The sequence below is a fragment of the Pectinophora gossypiella genome, chromosome 19 (assembly GCF_024362695.1).
Source record: "Pectinophora gossypiella chromosome 19, ilPecGoss1.1, whole genome shotgun sequence".
In the NCBI taxonomy this organism is placed as follows: domain Eukaryota; kingdom Metazoa; phylum Arthropoda; class Insecta; order Lepidoptera; family Gelechiidae; genus Pectinophora; species Pectinophora gossypiella.
This window is the reverse complement of record NC_065422.1, coordinates 7,319,995-7,347,483: the sequence shown is the minus strand read 5'-3', so window position 1 is coordinate 7,347,483 and position 27,489 is coordinate 7,319,995. Positions and strand designations below refer to the sequence as shown.

General features: G+C 38.8%; 1 protein-coding gene across 1 annotated transcript in view; it reads left to right on the top strand.

Moving 5' to 3' along the window:
• The first annotated feature begins 396 nt into the window (after positions 1-396).
• The window catches only part of LOC126375413 (myotubularin-related protein 13), a 116,314-nt gene continuing 89,221 nt past the window's right edge, over positions 397-27,489 (top strand). Inside the window, exons 1-3 of the mRNA XM_050022321.1 lie at positions 397-875; positions 25,330-25,415; positions 25,790-25,945. Of these exons, the coding sequence (XP_049878278.1) occupies positions 821-875; positions 25,330-25,415; positions 25,790-25,945 (297 nt within the window). The 5' untranslated portion in view covers positions 397-820. The remainder of the gene's footprint in view (positions 876-25,329; positions 25,416-25,789; positions 25,946-27,489) is intronic.

Here is a 27,489-nt window from a genome sequence, read left to right as displayed (position 1 = left end):
TTTTATCGACATATTACTAAAGTGAAACCCAACACTAGGCAATGAAAAACTTGTGACAACCTACGAAATTACGAAACAATTTTTGTATATGCGTCTTTGTCTAACATTACGCCGGTTCCGTAAGATAAAGTAGAGCAGAATTATAGAGTTCTGTTGCTATTTTAGCCTTCCTTCTATGCTTTAGTTATTGTTCTGAGTATGGAAGTAACAGAAATGTTACCTACTTCAATTATAAAAATAAAATTATAGTTGTTAAATATTTTCCGAGTCGGGATGTGTAACATTTCTGGACGTAAATGGTAGGTTTATATTTTTCATGTGGCAACAGGTCTGGTGGATTTGGATTGGAATCAAATTGGAATAATGGTAATGGTAGATTTAGTAGTTTTTGGCAAATGTCGGACGGGTGATGGTCTCTGACGATTGTGTTGATTAAAATTCCAAATTATTCTAAAATAGAACAAATTAGTTGTTATTTGTAATACGAACGCGAACTATTGTTGTGTAAGTTATTATTGGAATGCTGATATCGTCCAATATTCGACTTTTTTGAGTGTACGGCTCATAACCTCTTGATGGACATTAATCTCTTGTAATTGTAATTAGAATTCTTTGGCTCGCGATAAATGAAAGTGTTGTTTACATTCCGTGAAGTGTGTGGTTTGTGCGTTGCGGGTCCGTGTCGGTTTACTAACGGAGTATCTGTGCGTTTACTATGATGAGTCTGGTTCAAGCTTTGTGTTTAAAATGTGTGTGAAGTGTAATTTGATTACGGAGTGTTTCTGGTGTGCGAGCGGTCGGATGTGCCCGTAGGATTGCCATGTCCAGGCTTGTCGACTACTTCGTCATTGTGGGATTCGACCACGAAAAAGAGAGTAAGTTCAAAAGTTCAGAAATCTTTATTTAACCTTGTTCAAGTTAGGTTCTCAATATCATGGGGAAAAATAGAAGATTTGCATTAAAAACTTTTATTTTTTCTGTATCTGGTGGATACTTTCTTACAGTAATCACATAGGTATCCTGTATTTCAATAAAAGTAAAATTTTGGGGATGATATTTTTAATGTTGCTGAATATAAAATAGCTACCTATTTGTTGTTCGAAATAGTTTTTCAAATAGATCAACATTTTTCTGTAATATAAATGAAGTACCTAGCCATTCTTATAAGATCCCTATTGAGGTAGAACAGTACTGGATAATTTGTGGTCTATTTTTACAAATACTCCTGCCTATAAGATACTGACTTTCAAAAAAATATTCAAATAAGAAAAATAGGCATTTTAAGTTCTGAATCATTACTATTTCTCTCTATGTATGTTTCTACTTACTATATTACCACCTAAAATGTGTTTTGACTCATTAAATGAATATTTACATGTATACATATGTATATATAGTAAATAATTGTCACAATATGATAAGTCACTACTATAGGTATTTAAACTTGAGTATAAGTAGCTATTTATATATTTAAAACAATTAACTACATCATCAGAAAACATTTATTGTAAGTATGAAAATATTGTTACATCATTGTGTCATCATGTTAGATCTATTTTGTATATAGCTGGTAACATTTATCATTCAAGGGCATCCAAGTTCATTGACACAGGGTCATGATATCTTATTTACCCTGGATAATCACTCTTAAGTTTATAATCAGTCAGGCTGCATTCTTTAGTCTGATATGCCTCTGAGCTGTAGTATAGATTTTGTTAAGACTGCTAAGATTTTTTTATACCTAGTTTGATTGTGAAAGTATAAGTAGTTTGATAACATCACCAATTTAAGATAGTCTAAATAATTTTATTAATAAATAAATACTTATGTCACCTTTAAACACATTTTTATGTGATTATCTTCAACAAAACCTCAAAGTGGTCACACTATTTTCATTCTTTATTTTAATTAGATTTATGATAATTATAATGTTTCTTTTTTGTTAAGTTTTGGGGTTAGGCCTAGAAAAAGGCAATGCTTAGAAGTGAGACAATGTAGGCAGATTCATTATTTTGTAACTAGGTACCTACTACATCACATTATTTTTTTCTTACACCATTTTTTTTATTTGGTGTCAGTCTTACATCCAGCAAAGCAGTGGACTATTATGAAATTATAGTTAAAAGGCTTTAGGATTTGAAGTTCAGAATTTTTCTTATTATTTATGAAATTTCAAATTATATTTTTCTTTACAAATTGATTTCTAATTTAGAATTACCGCTGCAATCCCTTTAGCACCAGTATTTAGCAAATAAGTTGTTAGAGTCAAGCAGTTAGTTTCATTAGCATCAAGTTATGTAAGCAATGTAAATAGCCCCATTACTTAGTAAACTTAGTTAAGTTTAGTTGGGTTGGCAGTTGGTTGGTTTGAGTCAGATTCTGTTTATCAGGTGTTGGCTCATAATAGCTGTATATTTTTCATGTTTATATATAATTCTTATTTTGATTTATAAGCTAACATATTATAATCTTGTACCACAGAGGTTGTCTTGACTTGTTAACCACATAAATATAGCACACAAAAATAAGGAAAACAATACAATGGAATGCTTTCTTAAATAGTGAAAACTATTTAAAATTCAGACCAGCATTTTGCACTGACTGTCTGGCATGGACTGAATTTTATTATAGTCTGTGTGTTTAAAGTTTTTAAACGCTTTAATTTTAGTTTATGGTTTGGATTTCCTTTTAAAACATTAGGTACTATTTTTTTTCTAATCCTTTTATCCCTTGTTGGGATATAGGGCTCGAATAACTGATTTTCACTCCTCGCGATCTTTTGTAGCCTCTATAGCGTCCTCCCATGACATGCCGAGAATTTTTAATTCCCGATCAACCGAGCGTCGCCAGGTCTCTTTTGGGCCGCGCCTTTTGAGTTTTCCACGCGCACACCGCCACTACCACACCACAGGCTAATTAGCAAAAAGTAAATAAGCCTAAATTACCAACTCCTAAAAAGCCTAAAATTATCCAATGATGTGAATCCGTCTCAAATTATCGTTTGAACAGATCATTTTTTAACACTGTAATAATTATTTCGGCCTTGTACCCACAATACATACTAATAGCCATCTATAAGTCTGAGCTCACTCATTATACTTAGGTATTATATCACTTCCTAACACAACCCAATCTGAGTGGGAAGCAGTTATAACCAGATTGGCATATGATCACTATACCCATTTGAGTAAACTCAGATACAAATAATCCAATACAAATAAGTATGGAAGTTATGTCGGTGACTGTCAGAGAGTGCTTAAAGTGGGTGTTATGATGAAGGGTCTGTATTTCGTATGTTTACGTTATGTCAAGCCCTTTACGAGTCTCTAGACATTGTCGCTAATGACTATACCTACTGAAGAAACGTAGTAGAAAAGTAGGTATTTAATTAATATTATTGTATATGGCAAAAAAAATTGTCTAGAGTGGCTCATATGTCCAGTTTAAGCTCCCTCAACCACGTATTTAATCTAGCCTATAAGATCCCACTGCTGGGCAAACGCCTCCCTTTCCTTTCGGAATGTTTTTAGTAGACAGTCTTCTATAAAGGACCCCGATACCGACCCCGCTCCCCGCTCCTCCCTGATTTCCTCAGACGACGCCCTGAGCCGAGATTTGCGCCCAACTGGGAACCCTCAGGCCTGTTGTCTTAAATTTTGTACCGGGTGAGAACCTTCAGCGCTCCTTTGTCCTGTCAAGCAGTTAATGCCATCTGCAGTCTATATACAATATCACGCCAAAAAAATCTTCTATAAAATTATACAACGTATTTGTACTTATCATTTAGAGGTGAAAGACCTTTTGCTTATCTAATTTTGTTAGGTATTACAAATGTATTATCTAATCAGTCGACTAATTAATCAAAAAAACTTCTTGACAACCTTTTGTACTTATTATTCATCTGGCGTTCGTAGAAATGGACTAACGGGTCACGTCCTGTGTAACGTGACGGAATACTTTAAACTATGGTCTGGTAACCTGTAGGTCGTACACACTCACTCACACTCACACTCACTCACTCACTCACTCACACGCACTCACTCACTCGTGTCTTAAGATGGCAATACCAAGAGACACTTTCACCTAATTTCCGATTCGATCCAAGATTGGCTTTAGGTCGTCTTCCGAGTACGTCCATCAATCCGGAAGTTCAGAGTTAGAGGTCTGCTCGTCCCGGAATTCGAACGAACGCGTAAGCCCTATCATCATCACCTTCAAAGTCACAAACATCATGTCCATATCACACCCCGGACACTTCATACAAACAACCTCGTTTTACACAGACACTACACATTGACATTATCATACACGCGCATATGTGTGTGTGACGTTTGACACCATACGATTCAAGTGTAAACTATGTTCGAGGGGTTGAGGTAAACCTAGCTCAGACCCTGGTGGGGAGCGGAGAGTTGCCGTTCTATACGTAGTCCTTATTCTATGATTATGTTCAAACATAAATGAGTAAACATGTATGTGTAAACATATTGCGATGGATGTACAAATACAAATCTACCTCTGTACCTCTGACTACCCCATTGAGATATAGTCGTGAGCTTATATTATGTGTTATGTTATCATGTATACGAGATTGTCACTCTTCGGCGGCGGTCGTTATAATGCGGTCCAGTCGCCATCAGCCTATGCAACGAAATTATTGGACATCAATTAAGGCCCCTCCATGTTATTATGGGTACTCAGAAACGCCCGCAGGCCACCCTCGATGGCCGGGGCGCCTGATTGGGGCGCTAGTCCCTGACGCGCGAAATAGGTCGATCACGTCCGTTGAACCTCATTACTGGACTATTTAAGGGGACGGTGAATATATTTCGGTGGCTTAAAGGATCTGAAATCTTTTTTGAATTGCTGGCCTTCAGCTCACGTTCGAAAATATATACCCATTTCACATAGCATATCAGAATTTGTCATTTGCAAGATGAGACAGGTAATAAGCTGCAAAAGTCCAATCAATTTCTTGCAAAGTAATAAATTAAATGCTTGCACTTAAAACCTATTGGTTACATGTCGTTTCTGTAATAGACCAAAAAAACATATATACAAAAAACATAAATTTTATAATTATGACAACTAATGGTTCATAATTTGACCACTGTTTACAAATAATTCGCTGGGCTCAGTTACTGAACTTTTGCTCTTTGATTGTACATATTTTGTGTGTCGAATTTTATAACGAAAGTAAATTAGTTGAAATATAATTTTATTAATATTTGCACAGCTGCTTGTAGGTTGAATACATGCACTGTTTTACTTAGAATGAGATCTTTGACTTTGTGTAATTACAAATAAATGATTGATTATGATTAAATAAGACACTAATTATTACGGGTATGTGTTTATGTAGGTATGTATCGCCAATCGTTTCACATCCTCTTTCATCGTACCTAATGTTTATTTTTATGCCATCTGACATTCTTTTCTTATCAACGTCACGCTTGTCCGTCTATTTCGCTACGCTGTGAAACTATTGTATAGTTGGAATTTCTTTAAACTAAATAATAACATAAAGTTCTAGTAGTAGTAACGATCCGGATGGGGACACATCACGAAAGTCACTTTGTGAACCCTAGTCGGTTATAGGACATTACAGGCTGTTCGAAAGTAAGATGATCCGTGCTTCGGAAGACGTGCCTTCCGAAGCTGTTGGTCCCGGTTACTATTTACTGATGTAAGTTAGTACTCGTTACATGAGTCATATCAGGAGCCTTTGGCTCAATAGTAACCCTGACACCACGGTTGATGGGGTTGGTAATCCACGTCACAGCCCACGCGATAGAAGAAGAAGATAACTTAAAGTAAGCAATAACTTCTCTAAAGGGCTGTAAGTAAAAAAAAACATCAAATGTGTTCAGCTGTTTACCATCCCTGGGCAACATTGGCATATCATAAATATCTAGTGGCCCCGATTCTTGCAGATACCTCCTAATTTTATTTTAAGTTATTTCAGTCATTTTCTTATACGCCGAAAACGTATGGGACGGATGATTGACTACTATTAATTTTCAAATTAAAGAATAACCCGAATAAAAGAGGCAACTCGCCCATATGGAATCCGTTTGACGTGTGCTCTCTACTTAATTCTGTCGGGTTATTGGCCAATATAAAATTTTGGAAGGGTTTTCTAAATTTCTGCCCAAAACTGACGTGGGTTCCATACATTTTATGCCTGTCGATTACCAGTCCCTTTCCTTTTCGGTGGATAAGAAAATGACAGGTATAACTTAAAATAAACTTAGATTGTGTGTGCCGGAATCAGTACCATTATGGGATTATTTTATTGTACGACGCCACACAACATAAAGCGCTATTTAAAGACTAAAAACTAGGTACATAAACATTATACCTAATACACAACTAAGAGTAATAGTCCAAAGACATTACCTTACAGAGACGAATACGAGCGTATTCAATTAGTCAGCTTAAACTAAATCTTTTACAACATGAACTATTGGGATAATCATGGTATAAGAAGACCAGGATATAGGAAGAGAAGTATGTCAGGATCGAAGCAAATGGAATTCCATTGTCTCTGCTTACCCCAGTGGGGAATAGACGCGAGATGTATGTATGTTGTAGACGAACAAGGTGATGGATCAATTAATCCGAGTTGTATTATCTACGTAGGGCTGGCAGAGGAAGACCGAGAAGGGCTTACGATGACCAAATTGGAGATGTTCTTAGAAAAGGTTTAATACGATCTGTATGTTTCAAATTTTTTTTTTTTACCTTTTTCCTCACCTTATGGTTGTCTGGAAGAAATCGCTTTAAGCGATAAGGCCGCCATTTGCCATGTACTTAGTTAAGAGACTTTTTGTAATTATTTCTTTTTATTTTGGTGCAATAAAGTGTATTTGTATTGTATTGTATTGTATGTTATGTTTGTATCCTCTGAATTGGCGTGCGTGTATGAAGCGATTGATGAATGTGGAGGAAGCAAGAGAAGTGTGTCAGGATCGAAGCAAATGGAATTCTATTGTCTCTGCTTACCCCGGTGGGAAATAGGCGTGAGTTTATGTATGTATGTAAGCTGGATATATGATCCACGCAGGATATTTTATTTTTGTCTGCCAGACGCAATAATAATAATACCAATTGATAGTTTCGATCAGTGGTTCCCAAACTTTTTGACATGTGCCTCGGACTTTTTTAACGGTGCTAGGACTCCAAAATTAAAAAAAATATATAAGTAACTTATTTTTTTTTAATTAAATACTAGCTGTCACCGGGACTTCGTTTAATTTTGTCCTGGGAAGTAAATTTTGTTTCACGTCAATTAGAACCTTAGTAACTTATGCCTTTTTTATATTAACTAGTCCTGATAACTTACCCCGGTGGGAAATAGGCGTGAGTTGATGTACTATGTATTATCTACGTTCCTTAAGTTAGGTACCTATTCAATGTTAATGTCAATTTGCATGATTTTCTATTTCTCTAGTCTACTTTTTCTCGTCACTCCACAAACCTCCAATAATAATGGAGATAATAATCTGTCTTCAACGCCTAGTATGACTGCCTACAATATAATACTATGGCTGTGAGACATTTCTGTTTGTTTATTACTTTCACTGGTTCCGACTGGGGTGAATCATGTGACACAATTAAATTATCCTGAATGTCAGTCAATAAACCTTTTAAGTTTGATTTCAATTCTGACGTCATGCATTGTATTGACTTTTAATGGGCGTGTTTGAATTAATACGCCCGGACGTTATGTTATTGTCAGCGATTTGATAATATTAATATAAATGAGTCATTTTTCGCATCGCAACTAATTTGAACTCGTTTAGTATTGATATAACATGTTATAATTTCCATATGTCACGTGTTATTACGGCATGTAGTGCAATTCAACATTTTCAGTCAACCGAAACCAAAAACCGGAACGGAAAATTTATAATTTCGAAAGGCATGTGAGACTGTGGTGTGGTAGTTAGCGGCGCGGCGTGGTGCTATGTGCGCGTATCCTGTTTGGTTTATTGAAGACAGGCCTGTGCCCAACAGTGGGACAATATGCAGGGTGTTTAAATACGTTACGTTAAGTGAGACCATTCCTGTAATTTAAATTCAAATTCAAAAATATCTTTATTCAATAGGTAACATAGTTACACTTTGAATCGTCAATTTTACATAACGAACGTCTCATCCGCCTAAAACTACTGCAGCTTCTCACAACCTGTATAGCCGGGGAAAAGAAGCTGCAAGAAAAACCTCGGCACAGGGCCCTAGACGTTCTTTAAAAAAAAATAAACATAAAATATTGGTATACAATTGAGTAATTTAGCTGCCTAATATCAGTTCTCAGACAGTTAATCCCATGCATTCATATCTTCTAAATAATCACTTACTTTAAAGCATTAGCTAACTCATTTAACTTCTGTTAAAACCTGTATCCGACGATTCCATCAGGCTTGGTAAAATACAGAGTAAGGGCCCCGAAAAATCCAAGAAACTATTGTGATAAAATCTCCTTTTACTTATTACGCGACTGCGCCACAAGGAGGGTTATTCCCACGAGACGGCCCTTTATCTTGAAGAAATCTGAGCAGTTTTGAGATCAAGTTTACTATGTAACATAAAGTGAGTGCATGGATGCAAACAGGTTTCACGGCCTTAGCTCTTACTGGCTCACCTTCCACAGGTTGACGAAAATAGACTCAGAGCTAGTTTGGTAACTTAGCCTTCTAGGTTTTAGTCTAATTTGATACACACGTTCCGTAGTAGACTGTGTCGTGCTCTTTATCATCTAGGACATTTTGTGGGAGTAAGCCGGCATGTTCCCTGTTAGTACAGATTTTGTACTAACCATCGTGTGTACCTGTAATTGGAGCACATATACAAAAATAAAATTTTTAACAAAAAAAAAAACCGACTTCAAACGCAAAACTAAAAAGCAATAAATAAATTTACTTCGCACAAAGTAATTAGTACGTATTTTCAATTAGTTAATTATTATATTATATAAAGCTACAAACCCATGTATTGACTGACTGACTGACTGACTGACTGACTGACATAGTTGTTCTCCCAGAAGGAGTGTCGGGGGGTGAAAATGGTGTATGGGGGGTGTGATCGGGGCCTCCCGGTGAGTATGGGAAAACTTCCAGATCTTGGAAAACTGCTCCGCATCAGGGAGACACCCTACGGCCTGGCAAAACTATCGCACCTGGAACGATTCTTTTTTCACAAAACCTATTTAATTCTTGGTCAAATTGTATTGTCGTTGAAAAAAAATCAAAATGGCGGGAAAACAAGATGGCCGCCATACAAAATTTTATTTTTCCGGAAAATGTCTCGTGGGTAAAAACTGTGTATGGGGGTGTAATCGGAACGTATTGTTGAGTATGGAGATACTTCTCGATCTTGAAAACCTGCTCCGCATCAGGGAGACACCCTACGGCCTGGCAAAACTATAAAACCTGGAGCAATTTTTCTTTCGCGAAACCTATTTAAATCTTGGTCAAATCCAAACACCGGTGAAAAAAAACCAAAATGGCGGAAAAACAAGATGGCCGCCATACAAAATTTTCTTTTTTCCTGAAAATGCCTCGGGGGTAAAAAGGATGTATAGGAATGTGATCGGATCGTCATGTTGAGTATGGAAATACTTTTCGATCTTCGAAAGCTGCTCCGCATCAGGGGTCACCCTACGGCCTGGCAAAACTATAGCACCTAGAACTTTTTTGATTTCACGAGACCTATTCAAGTCTTGGTCAAATTCTATCGCGGTAAAAAAATGGCGGGAAAACAAGACACGCGAGCAGCTTGCTGCGAGCGAACCACGCGACATCTAGTTATATTATATATAGCTACAAACCCACTGACTGACTCACTGACTGACTGACTCACTGACAGGGTTGTTCTCCCAGAAGGAGCGTCGGGGGGTAAAAATAATGTATGAGAAAAGTAATCGGGACCTCCCGGTGAGTATGGGAAAACTTCCAGATCTTGGAAAACTGCTCCGCATCAGGGAGACACCCTACAGTCTGGCGCAACTATTATACCTGGAACATTTTTTTTTTCGCAAAACCTATTAAAATCTTGGTCAAATTCTATCGTGGGTGAAAAAAAATCAAAATGGCGGATAAACAAGATGGCCGCCATACAAATTTTTGTTTTTCAAGAAAATGTCTTGGGGGTAAAAACTGTGTACGGAGGTGTAATCGGAACGTCTTGTTGAGTATGGAAATACTGCTAGATCTTCGAAAACTGCTCCGCATCAGGGAGACACCCTACGGCCTGGCAAAACTATAGCACCTAGAACTTTTTGGTTTTCACAAGACATATTTAAACCTTGGTCAAATTTTATCGCCGGTGAAAAAAATTCAAAATGGCGGAAAAACAAGATGGCCACCATACAAACTTTTGTTTTTCCAGAAAACAGCCTCAGAGGTGAAAATTATCTATGAGGGATTTGATCGGATCGTCATGTAGAGTACGGGTATACTTCCAGGTTTTCGAAAACTGCTCCGCATCAGGGAGACACCCTACGGCCTGGCGAAACTATCGCACCTGGAACTTTTTTGTTTCCACGAAAACTATTTAAATCTTGGTCAAATTTTATCACCTGTGAAAAAAAAAACAAAATGGCCGAAAAACAAGATGGCCGCCATATAAATTTTTCGTTTTTCCAGAAAATGTCTCGGGTGTAAAAATGATGATTAGGGGTGTGATCAGAACGTCATCTTGGAAAACTGCTCCGCATCAGGGAGACACCCTACGGCCTGGCAAAACTATAGCACCTAGAACTTTTTGATTTCACGAGACCTATTGAAGTCTTGGTCAAATTCTATCGCGGTAAAAAAGTGGCGGGAAAACAAGACACGCGAGCAGCTTGCTGCGAGCGAACCACGCGACATCTAGTTATTATACTATATATAGCTGCAAACCCACTGACTGACTGACTGACTGACTGACTCACTCACTGACATAATTGTTCTCCCAGAAGGAGCGTCGGGGGGTCAAAATGATGTATGGGGGATGTGATCGAGACCACCCGGTGAGTATGGGAAAACTTCCAGATCATGGAAAACTGCTCCGCATCAGGGAGACACCCTACGGCCTGGCGCAACTATCGCACCTAGAACGATTCTTTTTTCACAAAACCTACTTAATTCTTAGTCAAATCCTATGGCCGGTGAAAAAAAATCAAAATGGCGGAAAAACAAGATGGCCGCCATACAAAATTTTGTTTTTTCAGAAAATGCATCGGGAGTAAAAACTGTGTATGGGGATGTAATCGGAACGTCTTGTGGAGTATGAAAACACTTCTCTATCTTCAAAATCTGCTCCGCATCAGGGAGACACCCTACGGCCTGGCAAAACTATAAAACCTGGAGCAATTTTTCTTTCGCGAAACATATTTAAATCTTGGTCAAATCCAATGCCTTGTGAAAAAAAACCAAAATGGCGAAAAAACAAGATGGCCGCCATACAAAATTTTCGTTTTTCCTGAAAATGCCTCGAGGGTAAAAATGATGTATAGGGATGTGATCGGATCGTCATGTTGAGTATTTCAATACTGCTCGATCTTGAAAAACTGCTCCGCATCAGGGAGACACCCTACGGCCTGGCAAAACTATAAAACCTAGAGCAATATTTTTTTCACGAAACCTATTTAAATCTTGGTCAAATTCAATCCCCGATGAAAAAAAACCAAAATGGCGGAAATTCAAGATGGCCGCCATACAAATTTTTCGTTTTTCCTGAAAATGCCTCGGGGGTAAAAATGATGTATGGGAATGTAATCGGAGTGTCTTGTCAAGTACGGAAAATGTTCTCAATCTTCGAAAACTGCTCCGCATCAGGGAGACACCCTACGGCCTGGCATATCTATCGCACCTGGAACGATTCTTTTTTCACGAAACCTACTTAATTGTTGGTCAAATTCAATCACCGGTGAAAAAAAAAACAAAATGGCGGAAAACAAGATGGCCGCCATACAAATTTAATTTTTCCAGAAAATGTCTCGTTGGTAGAAACTGTATATGGGGTTGTAATGGGAACGTCTTGTTGAGTATGAAAATACTTTCCGATCTTGAAAAACTGCTCCGCATCAGGGAGACACCCTACGGCCTGGCAAAACTATAAACACTGGAGCAATTTTTCTTTCGCGAAACATATTTAAATCTTGGTCAAATCCAATCCCCACTGAAAAAAAAACAAAATGGCGGAAAAACAAGATGGCCGCCATACAAAATTTTCGTTTTTCCCGAAAATGCCTCGGGGGTAAAAATGATGTATGAGGAATGTGATCGAAACATCATGTTGAGTATGGAAATACTTTTCGATCTTCGAAAGCTGCTCCGCATCAGGGAGACACGCTACAGCCTGGCGAAACTATCGCACCTGGAACTTTTTTGTTTTCACGAAGCCTATTAAAGTCTAGGTCAAATTTTATCGCCAGTGAAAAAAAAAACAAAATGGCCGAAAAACAAGATGGCCGCCATACAAATTTTTGTTTTTCCCGAAAATGTCTCGGGTGTAAAAAATATGTATAGGGGTGTGATCGGAACGTCATCTTGGAAAACTGCTCCGCATCAGGGAGACACCCTTCGGCCTGGCAAAACTATAGCACCTAGAACTTTTTTGATTTCACGAGACCTATTTAAATCTTGGTCAAATCCAATCCCCGGTGAAAAAAAACCAAAATGGCGGAAAAACAAGATGGCCGCCATACAAAATTTTCGTTTTTCGTGAAAATGCCTCGAGGGTAAAAATGATGTATAGGGATGTGATCGGATCGTCATGTTGAGTATTTCAATACTGCTCGATCTTGAAAAACTGCTCCGCATCAGGGAGACACCCTATGGCCTGGTAAAACTATCGCACGTGGAACTTTTTAGTTTTCACGATACCTATTTAAATCTTGGTCAAATCCAATCCCCGGTGAAAAAAAACCAAAATGGCGGAAAAACAAGATGGCCGCCATACAAAATTTTCGTTTTTCCCGAAAATGCCTCGGGGGTAAAAATGATGTATGAGGAATGTGATCGAAACATCATGTTGAGTATGGAAATACTTTTCGATCTTCGAAAGCTACTCCGCATCAGGGAGACACCCTATAGCCTGGCGAAACTATCGCACCTGGAAATGTTTTGTTTTCACGAAGCCTATTAAAGTCTTGGTCAAATTTTATCGCCAGTGAAAAATAAACAAAATGGCCGAAAACAAGATGGCCGCCACACAAATTTTTGTTTTTCCAGAAAATGTCTCGGAGGTAAAAATGATGTATTGGAGTGTGATCGGAACGCCATCTTGGAAAACTGCTCCGCATCAGGGGTCACCCTACGGCCTGGCAAAACTATAGCACCTAGAACTTTATTGATTTCACGAGACCTATTCAAGTCTTGGTCAAATTCTATCGCGGTAAAAAAATGGCGGGAAAACAAGACACGCGAGCAGCTTGCTGCGAGCGAACCACGCGACATCTAGTTATATTATATATAGCTACAAACCCACTGACTGACTCACTGACATAATTGTTCTCCCAGAAGGAGCGTCGGGGGGTCAAAATGATGTATGGGGGGTGTGATCGGGACCTCCCGGTGAGTATGGGAAAAATCCGAAATCTTGGAAAACTGCTCCGCATCAGGGAGACGCCCTACAGTCTGGCGCAACTATTATACCTGGATCAATTTTTTTTTCGCAAAACCTATTTAAATCTTGGTCAAATTCTATTGTGGGTGAAAAAAAATCAAAATGGCGGAAAAACAAGATGGCCGCCATACAAAATTTTGTTTTTCCGGAAAATGTCTCAGGGGTAAAAATTGTGTATGGGAGTGTAATCGGAGTGTCTTGTTGAGTATGGAGACACTTCTCTTTCTTCAAATCTGCTCCGCATCAGGGAGACACCCTACGGCCTGGCAAAACTATAAAACCTGGTACAATTTTTCTTTCGCGAAACATATTTAAATCTTGGTCAAATCCAATCCCCGCTGAAAAAAAACCAAAATGGCGGAAAAACAAGATGGCCGCCATACAAAATTTTCGTTTTTCCCGAAAATGCCTCGGAGGTAAAAATGATGTATGAGGAATGTGATCGAAACATCATGTTGAGTATGGAAATACTTTTCGATCTTCGAAAGCTGCTCCGCATCAGGGAGACACCCTACTGTCTGGCAAAACTATTGCACCTGGAACGATTCTTTTTTCACGAAACCTATTTAATTCTTGGTCAAATTCAATCACCGGTGAAAAAAAATCAAAATGGCGGAAAAACAAGATGGCCGCCATACAAAATTTTCGTTTTTCTCGAAAACGCCTCGGGGTGAATATGATGTAAGAGGGATGAGATCAAAGTGTCATATTGAGTATGGAAATACTTCCCGACCTTCAAAAACTGCTCCGCATCAGGGCGGCACCCTACGGCCTGGGAAAACTATCGCTCCTGGAACGATTCTTTTTTCACCAAACTTAATAAAATCTTGGTCAAATTTTATCGCCGGTGAAAAAAAAAACAAAATGGTCGAAAAACAAGATGGCCGCCATACAAATTTTTGTTTGTCCAGAAAATGTCTCGGGTGTAAAAACGATGTATAGGGGTGTGATCGGAACGTCATCTTGGAAAACTGCTCCGCATCAGGGGTCACCCTACGGCCTGGCGAAACTATCGCATCTGGACCTTTTTTGTTTTCGCGAAACCTATTTAATTCTTGGTCAAATTTTATTCTCGGTGAAAAAAAAAACAAAATGGCCGAAAAACAATATGGCCGCCATACAAATTTGTGTTTTTCCAGAAAATGTCTCAAAGGTAAAAATGATGTATTGGGGTGTGATCGGAACGTCATCTTGGAAAACTGCTCCGCATCAGGGGTCACCCTACGGCCTGGCAAAACTATAGCACCTAGAACTCTTTTGATTTCACGAGACCTATTCAAGTCTTGGTCAAATTCTATCGCGGTAAAAAAATGGCGGGAAAACAAGATGGCCGCCATACATAGCTTCGAACTAATACAGGACACGCGAGCAGCTTGCTGCGAGCGAACCACGCGAAATCTAGTTATTATTATATTATATATAGCTACAAACCCATGTACTGACTGACTCACTCACTGACTCACTGACAGGGTTGTTCTCCCAGAAGGAGCGTCGGGGGGTAAAAATGATGTATGGGGGGTGTGATCGGGACCTCCCGGTGAGTATGGGAAAACTTCCAGATCTTGGAAAACTGCTCCGCATCAGGGAGACACCCTACAGTCTGGCGAAACTATTGCACCTGGAACGATTCTTTTTTCACGAAACCTATTTAAATCTTGGTCAAATCCAATCGCCGGTGAAAAAAAAACAAAATGGCGGAAAAACAAGATGGCCGCCATACAAAATTTTGTTTTCCTAGAAAATGTCTCGGGGGCAAAAACAATGTATGGTGGCGTAATCGGAAGGTCATGTTGAGTATGTAAATACTTCTTGGTCTTCAGAAACTGCTCCGCATCAGGGAGACACCCTACGGCCTGGCTAAACTATCGCACCTAGAACTATTATTTTTCCGCAAGACCTATTTAAATCTTGGTCAAATTTTATCGCCGGTCAAAAAAAATCAAAATGGCGGAAAAACAAGATGGCCGCCATACAAATTTTTAAATTTTCCTGAAAATGCCTCGGGGGTAAAAATGATGTATGAGGAATGTGATCGAAACATCATGTTGAGTATGGAAATGCTTTTCGATCTTCGAAAGCTGCTCCGCATCAGGGAGACACCCTACAGCCTGGCGAAACTATCGCACCTGGAACTTTTTTGTTTTCACGAAGCCTATTAAAGTCTTGGTCAAATTTTATCGCCAGTGAAAAAAAAACCAAAATGGCTGAAAAACAAGATGGCCGCCATACAAAATTTTGTTTTTCCAGAAAATGTCTCAGAGGTAAAATTGATGTATAGGGGTGTGATCGGAACGTCATCTTGAAAAACTGCTCCGCATCAGGGAGACACCCTACGGCCTGGCAAAACTATAGCACCTAGAACTTTTTTGATTTCACGGGACCGCGGTAAAAAAATGGCGGGAAAACAAGACACGCGAGCAGCTTGCTGCGAGCGAACCACGCGACATCTAGTTATATTATATATAGCTACAAACCCATGTACTGACTGACTCACTCACTGACTCACTGACAGGGTTGTTCTCCCAGAAGGAGCGTCGGGGGGTAAAAATGATGTATGGGGGGTGTGATCGGGACCTCCCGGTGAGTATGGGAAAACTTCCAGATCTTGGAAAACTGCTCCGCATCAGGGAGACACCCTACAGTCTGGCGAAACTATTGCACCTGGAACGATTCTTTTTTCACGAAACCTATTTAAATCTTGGTCAAATCCAATCGCCGGTGAAAAAAAAACAAAATGGCGGAAAAACAAGATGGCCGCCATACAAAATTTTGTTTTTCTAGAAAATGTCTCGGGGGTAAAAACTGTGTATGGGGATGTAATCGGAGTGTCTTGTCGAGAACGGAAAATGTTCTCAATCTTCAAAAACTGCTCCGCATCAGGGAGACACCCTACGGCCTGGCAAAACTATCGCACCTGGAACTTTTCTGTTTTCACGAAACCTATTTAAATCTTGGTCAAATCCAATCCCCGGTGAAAAAAAGCCAAAATGGCGGAAAAACAAGATGGCCGCCATACAAAATTTTCGTTTTTCCAGAAAATTCCTCGGGGGTAAAAATGATGTATGGGAGTGTGATCGGAACGTCATCTTAAGTATGAAAATACATCTGGGTTTTCGGTAGCTGCTCCGCATCAGGGAGACACCCTACGGCCTGGCGAAACTATCGCACCTAGAACATTTTTGTTTTCACGAAACGTATTTAAATCTTGGTCAAATTTTATCGCCGGTGAAAAAAAAAACAAAATGGCCGAAAACAAGATGGCCGTTATATAAATTTTTGTTTTTCCAGAAAATATCTCGGGTGTAAAAATGATGTATAGGGGTGTGATCGGAACGTCATCTTTGAAAACTGCTCCGCGTCAGGGAGTCACCCTACGGCCTGGCAAAACTATAGCACCTAGAACTTTTTAGATTTCACGAGACATATTCGAGTCTTGATCAAATTCAATCGCCGGCAAAAAACAAGATGGCCGCCATACAAAGCTTCGAACTAATACAGGACACGCGAGCAGCTTGCTGCGAGCGAACCACGCGACATCTAGTTATAATATATATAGCTACAAACCCACTGACTGACTCACTCACTGACATAATTGTTCTCCCAGAAGGAGCGTCGGGGGGTCAAAATGATGTATGGGGGGTGTGATCGGGACCTCCCGGTGAGTATGGGAAAAATCCCAAATCTTGGAAAACTGCTCCGCATCAGGGAGACACCCTACAGTCTGGCAAAACTATCGCACCTGGAACGATTCTTTTTTCACAAAACCTACTTAAATCTTGGTCAAATTTTATCGCCGGTGAAAAAAAATCAAAATGGCGGAAAAACAAGATGGTTGCCATACAAAATTTCGTTTTTCCAGAAAATGTCTCGGGGGTAAAATCTGTGTATGGGGTTGTAATCGGAACGACTGGTTGAGTACGGAAAATGTTCTCAATCTTCGAAAACTGCTCCGCATCAGGGCGGCACCCTACAGCCTGGCAAAACTATAAAACCTGGAGCAATTTTTTTTTCGCATAACATATTTAATTCTTGGTCAAATTCAATCACCGTTGAAAAAAAATCAAAATGGCGGAAATTCAAGATGGCCGCCATACAAATTTTTCGTTTTTCCTGGAAATGCCTCGGGGGTAAAAATGATGTATAGGAATGTGATCGGAACGTGATTTTGAGTTTGAAAATACTTCTTGGTTTTCGATAACTGCTCCGCATCAGGGAGACACCCTACGGCCTGGCAAAACTATCGCACCTAGAACAATACTTTTTTCACAAAACCTATTTAAATCTTGGTCAAATTTTATCGCCGTTGCAAAAAAATCAAAATGACGGAAAAACAAGATGGCCGCCATACAAAATTTTCGTTTTTCCAGAAAATGCCTCGGGGGTAAAAATGATGTATAGCACGTGTGATCGGAACGTCATGTCGAGTATGAAAATACTGCTCGATCTTCGAAAACTGCTCCGCATCAGGGAGACACCCTACAGTCTGACAAAACTATCGCACCTGGAACGATTGTTTTTTCACAAAACCTATTTAAATCTTGGTCAAATCTATTCTCTGGTAGTAAAAAATCAATATGGCGGAAAAACAAGATGGCCGCCATACAAAATTTTCGTTTTTCCCGAAAATGCCTCGAAGGCAAAAATTATGTACAGGTATGTGATCGGAACGTCATGCAGAGTACGGGTATTTTTCCAGGTTTTCGAGAACTGCTCCGCATCAGGGAGACACCCTAAGGCCTGGCAAACCTATCGCACCTGGAACTTTTTTGTTTTCACGAAATCTATTTAAATCTTGGTCAAATTTTATCACCGGTGAAAAAAAAACAAAATGGTGGAAAATCAAGATGGCCGCTATACAAAATTTTCGTTTTTCTCGAAAATGCCTCGGGGGTGAATGTGATGTAAGAGGAATGAGATCAAAATGTCATACTGAGTATGGAAATACTTCCCGACCTTCAAAAACTGCTCCGCATCAGGGCGGCACCCTACAGCCTGGGAAAACTATCGCTCATGGAACGATTCTTTTTTCACCAAACCTAATAAAATCTTGGTCAAATTTTATCGCCGGTAAAGAAAAACAAAATGGCCGAAAAACAAGATGGCCGCCATACAAATTTTGTTTTTCCAGAAAATGTCTCGGGTGTAAAAACGATGTATAGGGGTGTGATCGGAACGTCATCTTGGAAAACTGCTCCGCATTAAGGAGACACCCTTGACCCTACGGCCTGGCAAAACTATAGCACCTAGAACTTTTTTGATTTCACGAAAACAAGATGGCCGCCATACAAAGCTTCGAACTAATACAGTACACGCGAGCAGCTTGCTGCGAGCGAACCACGCGACATCTAGTTATTTTATAAATCTGAAGCCGGTGCCAAGGAAATGCTACAACGAAGTACCGATTCATATATTTTTCAATACTGATTGTTTTGTAATTTTTTGTTTGACATTGTTTTGTAATTGCTTTGATATAGGTATTAAACAATATTGTGTGTACATAGTAATTTGATATTGTAGTAGGGTTGTTGTAGCATTTACTTGGCACCGACTTCAGAATTATAAAATAATTAACTAATTGAAAATACGTACTAATTACTTTGTGCGAAGTAAATTTATTTATTGCTTTTTAGTTTTGCGTTTGAAGTCGGTTTTTTTTTTTGTTAAAAATTTTATTTTATTTTACGATTTTAAGTGATGGTTAGACCGAGCAAGGATGCAGACAGACAGATTTTCTGATTTATATTCATATATAATAATATAATATATTATTAGTAGTGATCACAATTATTATTGATGAACATGTTTACACACACACACTCACACACGCGCTAACGCACACGAGCACACGCGCACGTACACACTCACACACACAGACACACGCACACACACACACACACACACACACACACACACACACACACACACACGCGCGCGCGCGCACACACACGCACACACACACACTTGTGTATGTGTACATACACACATGTGGTTGTCAGTGGAAGCTGCTATCATACACACTCACGCATACATATAGATACAGTAGATTTCGCGTGGTTCGCTCGCTGCTAAAGCAGCTCGCGTGTCCTGTTTATTCGAAACTGTCCCTCTTCGTATGGCGGCCATCTTGTTTTTCCGCCACTTTGTTCTTTTTCACCGGCGACAGAATTTGACCAAGATTAAAATGGGTGTCGTGGAAACAAACAAAATCCAGGTGCAATAGGTTTGCCAGGCCGTAGGATGTCTCTCTGATTGGGAGCAGTTTTTAAAGATGACGTTCCGATCACACGCCTATACATCATTTTTACCCCCAAGACATTTTCTGGAAAAACAAAATTTTGTATGGCGGCCATCTTGTTTTTTCGCCATTTTGTATTTTTTTCACCGGCCATTAAATTCGACCAAGATTTAAATAGGTTTCGTGAAAGAAAAATTGGTTCAGGTGTGATAGTTTCGCCAGGCCGTAGGGTGTCACCCTGATGCGGAGCAGTTTTCGAAAATCGGGAAGTATTTCCATACTTAACATGACGATCCGACCACAACCCCGATATATATTTTATATCCCGAGACATTTTCTGAAAAAACAAAATTGTGTATGGCGGCCATCTTGTATTTCCGCCATTTTGTTTTTTTTTACGCGCTATGGAATTTGACCAAGATTTAAATAAGTGCTCTCAAAGAAATATTGGTTCACGTGCGATAGTTTTGCCAGGCCGTAGAGTATCTCTCTGATGCGGAGCAGTTTTTGGTGATCAGAAAGTATTTCCGTACTCTACATGACGTTTTGAGTAAGCGCCCCATACATTATTTTTACCCAAACGGGCTTCTTCCAAAATCGACAAAATTTTGTATGGCGGCCATCTTTTTTTTCCGCCATTTTGTTTTTTTGCACCGGCGATTGGATCTGATCAAGATTTAAATACGTTTCGTGAAAGAAAAATTGCTCCAGGTTGTATAGTTTTGCCAGGCCATAGGGTATCTCCCTGATGCTGACCAGTTTTCGAAGGCCGGGAAGTTTTCCCGAAGCCTAAAGATCGATCCGATCAATATGACTTTACAAACGCACTAGTCGCTCCTACGATTTTTGAAAATTCCCCTCGATTTCTCTGGTCTTCCATCATCAGATCCTGACTTCCTTGACATGGGACCCCCTTGGGTATATCTCCTTTCAAACAAAAAAAGAATTATCAAAATCGGTTCATATACGACGAAAATATGCCCGAACAAACATAAAAAAAAAAAAAAAAAAAAAAATATACGGTCGAATTGAGAACCTCCTCCTTTTTTTTGAAGTCGGTAAAAACTAATTTAAGACTTGCATTTTATAACTTTACAATATGTGTACTGTTGGTTTAACTATATAAATAAATAAAATATTGTGGTCAGATGGGCTACGTAACACCATAGAATAAGGAATATTATTACTACGTAACACACAAGTTGTGGTTAATCATAGCAACGTTCAGCTTTTAATTGCTGATTTAAAAAAATAACAAAATTCGTTATAGAAATTAGAATAGCACACGGATGTGTAATAATGTTACTATAGTATAACATATGTCCGAAGGGGTAAGCAGAGGTTATATTTGTATATGCATATATTTGTATATGCATATTATTATACACCGACTTCTCCCCAGCTATGTTTAAGTGCCTTATAATAGGGGGCGCGAATATTACCTTTAACCGGGCACAAATCCTGAAAATGTGATATCATTTATCTATGCCCCAAATATGAATTCAAACACATGAAGTCGAATTTTGCGGTTTAGTCCGAGCCAGGAAATAATGGAAAATAGGAATGTAGGGAATCCATATACCAATCTTAGTAACCCTAATTTCAGGGTTATCTTTCGTTGAACCGCTAAATGCCCCTGATACGGCTCATGCAACGATTACGTACTTACATCAGTAAGTAGATTTTTTATGGTGATATATCGTCATGTAGGTCATGTTCTTATTGTAAACAAATCTATAAAACCTTAAAATACTAAGATCCAAAGAGTACATAATCCAGTATTCCATTTCTTTCATTCCGGAATGATACCACGTGAAAAACAAACATCTGTACGAACGTAATATATATAGTATAATGCAATAGTAATTAAGCATCCGGGATCCTAATTACCCTCAGAAAAAGTCCTTGACCTAATTACCCAAGACGCTAATGACCATTGAAATAGATCTGTCACTTGTACACGCTAGTCTACGAGATCCAATTTTAGATGCAAAAACAAACATCATAAAGATCTAGTTAGAAATAGCTTCATGTGGCATTTGAAGACGTAATTTCACGTACGCAGAGGTGTAAGTTGTTTAGCTGGTTTGTTGCAGGAGACATAATGTTTTCAATTTTGAAGGAATCCTCTAGATGATAAGTGTCATGATTTCGTTTATTTTTAATTTATTTGATTGGACACTCTATTTTACCCATAACAAAAAATAGTAGTTTTTATTAGTTTTGAACTGGCAACAATTTTGAGAGTGGTGGAAAAGGTAGAGAAGGGTGAAGACCGGGCAGTTGGGCAGTCAGTTAGTTCCGAACACTTGAGCTGGAAGGTTGTAAAACTAAGTCTGTAACGTTGTGTCTCAGGTTTAATAAAAGTGAATTTAACAGTCTGAGAATCTTTCATTTTATAAGTAATAAGTAAGTATATACTTACTTGCAGCTAAAGGCATTTTTCATCATCGCCTCACACGTCTGTTTCAGACGATTCATGACTATAAGTGTCGCAAAGTCATGCACTTTATTCATGGCTGTGCAAGACAATTGGCGGCAAATTTTTCAAACCACACACTGCAGGAGAGACCTTCGACAGTTGGAGTGTTGTCGGCTTCTTGTCGTTTCATTCTCCTAATCGTCAGAGAATGGAACCGGGTGTTTTCGTGAGCCGCCGATCGAGCACACGCCCCTTTAAGGCCTATACTTCTAGTATAAATAGGTCCCAGTTTTCTTTGACAAATTACATATTTTCCCACACCACATAATGCGATGTCTAAAAACGCCGATTGCTTTGACTGCCCAATGTTACGTTGCGTCACTAAAGACAGATATGACTCATTGTAATTAATTCTGTCTGGTCGTGATTGAAACTTGTTTACATTTAATTAAACTGTAAAGTTTAAAAGGTTAAGAAGATAAGTGAGATAGTGAGAGGAATAGGTAATATGATACATAAATGATGAAAAAACGAAGTTTGATGGCGTGAAAGAAGTAAGTTTGTCGGAATAATGGTAGTTAAATATCTTCTTTTCAAAGTACCATTGTTTTTATATATTTTTTTATATTTGTACGCCTGCATGCAGGCTGATCACATCACAACACTGTTACGCAAATTATTTTACCACTTTTTTATTTTATGTGTTCTCGCAAATAAATTGATTTGATTTAAAATAGTCATAGTCATAGCCTAAGGTCTGTCTTGGCTAGTTTTCATATATGAATTATAATAGCTTTCGCAGGTTCTAATCCTACAAGTATTTGTCGGTTCTTATTTTATAATTCCGAAAATGTGGATTGTTGGTAGAAACTAGCGATCGAACATAATGATTCGTTGGTAGGTTTATAAAAACTAGCCAAGACTACAATACATTATCTTATGTTATAAGAAGATATGATATGTTATACTGTTACTTATAAATAAAATTCAGGACTGACCATTAAACTTGGCACTCATTTAGATCTCACTTCTTTTGTCGCTGAAGTCAAGAACGAAGGCATTTATCATAATATTGAACTTGGCTCTCATTTCACATTTATGTTTTTGATTGTATAATATGTCACCATCTTACGTAAATTCTAACTGGATATTTGCAAAAAGACCAAAGATTCTATGATATTTTTGCGTTTACGACAATGAGGTTGACCACCGGTGTTCGAAGACCTACCCATTATTGCACTAAAAAAAAATCATTTCTTACCTCATCCGACCAATGGGAAATTACCCTAATTAACTGGGGTTGCTAAAATTTTATACCCTAATTCATAATATGGGGTATGTTGTCACGTGTTATGTTTTTAGGTGAAGGTCGCACTTCGTCGCTCAAATTGTTCATTAACTCGCGAACCATCCCAGTGCGTGTGAATGCGTCCGCTCACATTATTTAAATACAAACATGATATAGTTAGGTGTAGCTGTATTTACATATGTACCTACATATTTCAGACAGTTAATATACATAACACTATATAGTGACTAAGATTCAGAAGGGAATGTCAAGTTGATTTGGACACAGAGCGGATGAATGATAATAGGATTACGAAAGCAGTATATAAAGCGAAGGTTGCTGTTGGTAGAAGGACGTACATTGACCAATTTGGAGATGTCCATAAAAAAGGTTCAGTAAGATCAACTCTGAACCGGCGTCCGTCTATGAAACGATTGATGACTGTAGAGAAATCAAGAAAAGAAGTATGTCATGATCGAAGTAAATAGAATTCCATAGTCTCTGCTTACCCCGGTGGGAAATAGGCGTGAGTTTATGTATGTATGTGTGTATTTAATATACATAAAAAATATGGCTGCCATAATTGTTGTTTATTCAGGTACAAATTATGGTTGAATATTTCATAAGTTTACTTAAACCTAAGTTTTGACATAAAGTACAGCAATTCGCTCCGTCAATATAGTTATAAATTAATACGAAACTTGGTGGACACATTAAAGTACAGCTATTTGCTCCCTTGACGTAGTTATTAATTAATGCGAAACTTGATAAACGGAACACACGTCAAAACGGCCATTAGGTTAGTTTGTCTATTCTTCGTGGTCTTTAAACATTCAAAGATTATAACATTGCTCGGGATACAGATTTCCGTAGCTTATTTCCAGTTCTTTTGTTCGTATAAAGAATGAAAAACGAAGCGCTTCATTCAGATTACATGATTGAAATATCCACAACAACAGGGTGGTAGGCACCCCCGTTTGCATAGTCGCAGATTAAATGGAGTAGATTGGATCTATTCTTCAAAATATCTATGTTATCGTGGTGAAATTCTGGAATATGACCGTTTTGTATCCTCTGAACGTATTTGTATTTGGTCATAATGAACCTAAAGGCTGAACATGAAGGTTGATGTTTTGTATCATGTGCGATGTATGTCAACTTACTAACCGCCTCTATTGGCCAACTAGATTTTGCCTACAGGACACCGGTCCATTTAGTGATGAAAGTAGGTAACATAGGTACACTTTATTATTGTCTCATGTTAAACAATTCACTCGTTGAACGACTCGAGTCATTTACTGAAAAACTCACCTCAGACCCGAGTCATTTAAGAAAAAAACTAGAGTTGTTTAAATTCAGAAGTCGAATTCTAAAGACTCTTATCACATTCCTAAAAAGAATCGAGTAGTAATGATTGAGCCTTGAGGTGAGTCTTTTAAAGCGTGGGTAGTCTGAAATTAAAAAGCTTAAAAGGCTCGATTCCTTTCATCTCTAGGTCCATCGTTTATGAAAATAGTTCATTAAAGGTGCACGCGCCAAAGTCGTCCCATTTTGCGGAAAATGCTGGTCGTGTGGCGCGCATAGGTGCGCGACGTTGAAAACGATTTCATACAAATATTTATAAAATGCGATGACACGCCTCCTGCGGGGAGTCTAGGTACTTAAGCTGCGCACCTTAAGTTTAATATAGTACAATTATTTATTACCAAAAAATAAGTTAAGATGTGTTGTTGGAAGTGAAATTAAGCAATTGATTATTTATTGTTGCAGGGGGCGGAATAAGTAGCGGCGCAATCCTCCAGAGATTCCCTGAGAATAATTGGGACGACACTCCCTTTCACGACGGTATAGAATGGGTAAGATTCAGACACAAAATTCACGCCCGTGATTCCCTAATAGGATGGGCAGAACCGCAAGTAATCGGAAGATAACTTGCTGCTAGTTTTAATACGAAATCCTAAGATGGAGTGGATACAATCTCTTTGTAGACCGACTTTTGCAACATGCCCGGGATGAGTAGATGAGCGACAGACTGTCTACTCTACACTGTCCCCCTTACTCCTTAGCAGCTTATGGCCATTTAAGGGGGTGAGGTTGGCGCCCGATATAAATTGATGCGGGGCGGGGAATTATCGTTCCATACGTAGTAGTTTTCTTTATTCCACGCCTGTAGGGAAATTGCTTATGCTGTTTTATGTATGGTCTTTACTAAAATTCGGTCTATCTCCAGTTCTGCCAACCGCAAGGATGGGCGCTGTCGACGGAGCGTTCAGAGCCGCGGTTCTACGTGTCGGTGCTGACCGACGTGGACGCCAACAGACACTACTGCGCATGCCTGTGCTTCAACGAGACCGTCGCCATCACGCCCACCAAGCCCGCAGACGAGGTCAGTCAAACACGAGTTTCTTGACATTACAGCAGGATAACCTTAAAAGTGATCATCGGATTTCGGCCCGGAAAAAATAATTTTGCTATATTCCGTTAGATCTTATCCGTCTGAGCATTAAGTACTATCTTCGATTTAATCCGGTAAATTCGGTCAGTCGATTTAAAACAGTATTTTTTCCATTCATTTTTGGTGAAAATGTAAAGTGCCGGCCAAGAAACAATATTAGAACTTATCCGTTTGACCATTTATTACTATGGCACCAAAGCTGTAGGGTCAATATCTACGATTTTATTCAAATTAAAAAAAAAACTACTGCTATAGCAATATTGTTTTTTAGATGAATTGCTTCGATGTGGCCTTTTTAAACCTTCAGATCGTCAAATCTATTAAAAATACTGCAATGTAGAAACAACACCTTACTGACATTTACGTCGAATGAAAATGAATGATTTTTGATTAACAACTGCATACAACTAATAAGTCGTTAAGCGAGCATTGATCAGGCCAGATCGTTAGAAAATCATTGGCCTTATTTATAAATTGTACCTACATACTTACTACATTCTTTATTTTATCTACGTGTATAAATCTGTTTTTATTTCCAAGTTGTCATAATTCTCTACAACTGTCTCTAACACATTTTTCATATCGTCTCAATCAGTGATGTGCCTTTTCCGGGAATATTCCCAAAGTTGGAATGTTCCCGTTGTAAAAAAACTCTTTAAATAGTTTATTGATACATTATTTTTTATTTTATTTTTTATGTTTGAACGGTGCCGTTAAACCACAGAGGTTTGTCTCGGCACCCATTCGTCGCATTAAAACAGATTTTTTTAAATAAAAATACAGAAAACATTCAAAGGAATCATATCGATAGCGTTATACAAAATGTAGCTTAATAGTTATAGCGATCCACAAATAAACTCAAAAACACACAGCGCACTGTCGTACCGAGTAGCCATAAATGCCAATCAATGCGGCGTACTTCGTATAGTAAGCTGCTTCCAAATTGTTCTTTCTTGTACTCTGATCCTATCTGCCTAAAGTCAAGGTAATAAAGCTATTGCGCCTTTTTACTGCCGGGGATGTCCCCACGGCACACCACTGGTGGTGGTTACGGCCTCCGTGGTTCAGTGGTTGCGCGTTGGGCTCACGATCCGGAGGTCCCTAATTCGAATCCCGGTGGGCACATATCACAAAAATCACTTTGTGATCCCTAGTTTGGTTAAGACATTACAGGCTGATCACCTGATTGTCCAAAAGTAACATGATCCATGCTTCGGCAGGTTAAGCCGTTGGTCCCTGTTACTACTGACTGATGTAAGTAAGTAGTCGTTACATGAGCCATGTCAGGAGTCTTTGGCGGCTCAATAATAACCCTGACACCAGGGTTGTTGAGGTTGGTAATTCACCTCACAACCCACACGATAGAAGAAGATCGCTGGACGCAATCTACCTCACAAACTAAGATATTTTCACTGTCATGTAAAGGTGCTGACTTTTTCCGACGTTCGCAATTCGTTCCGCTTTCGTGGACCTTT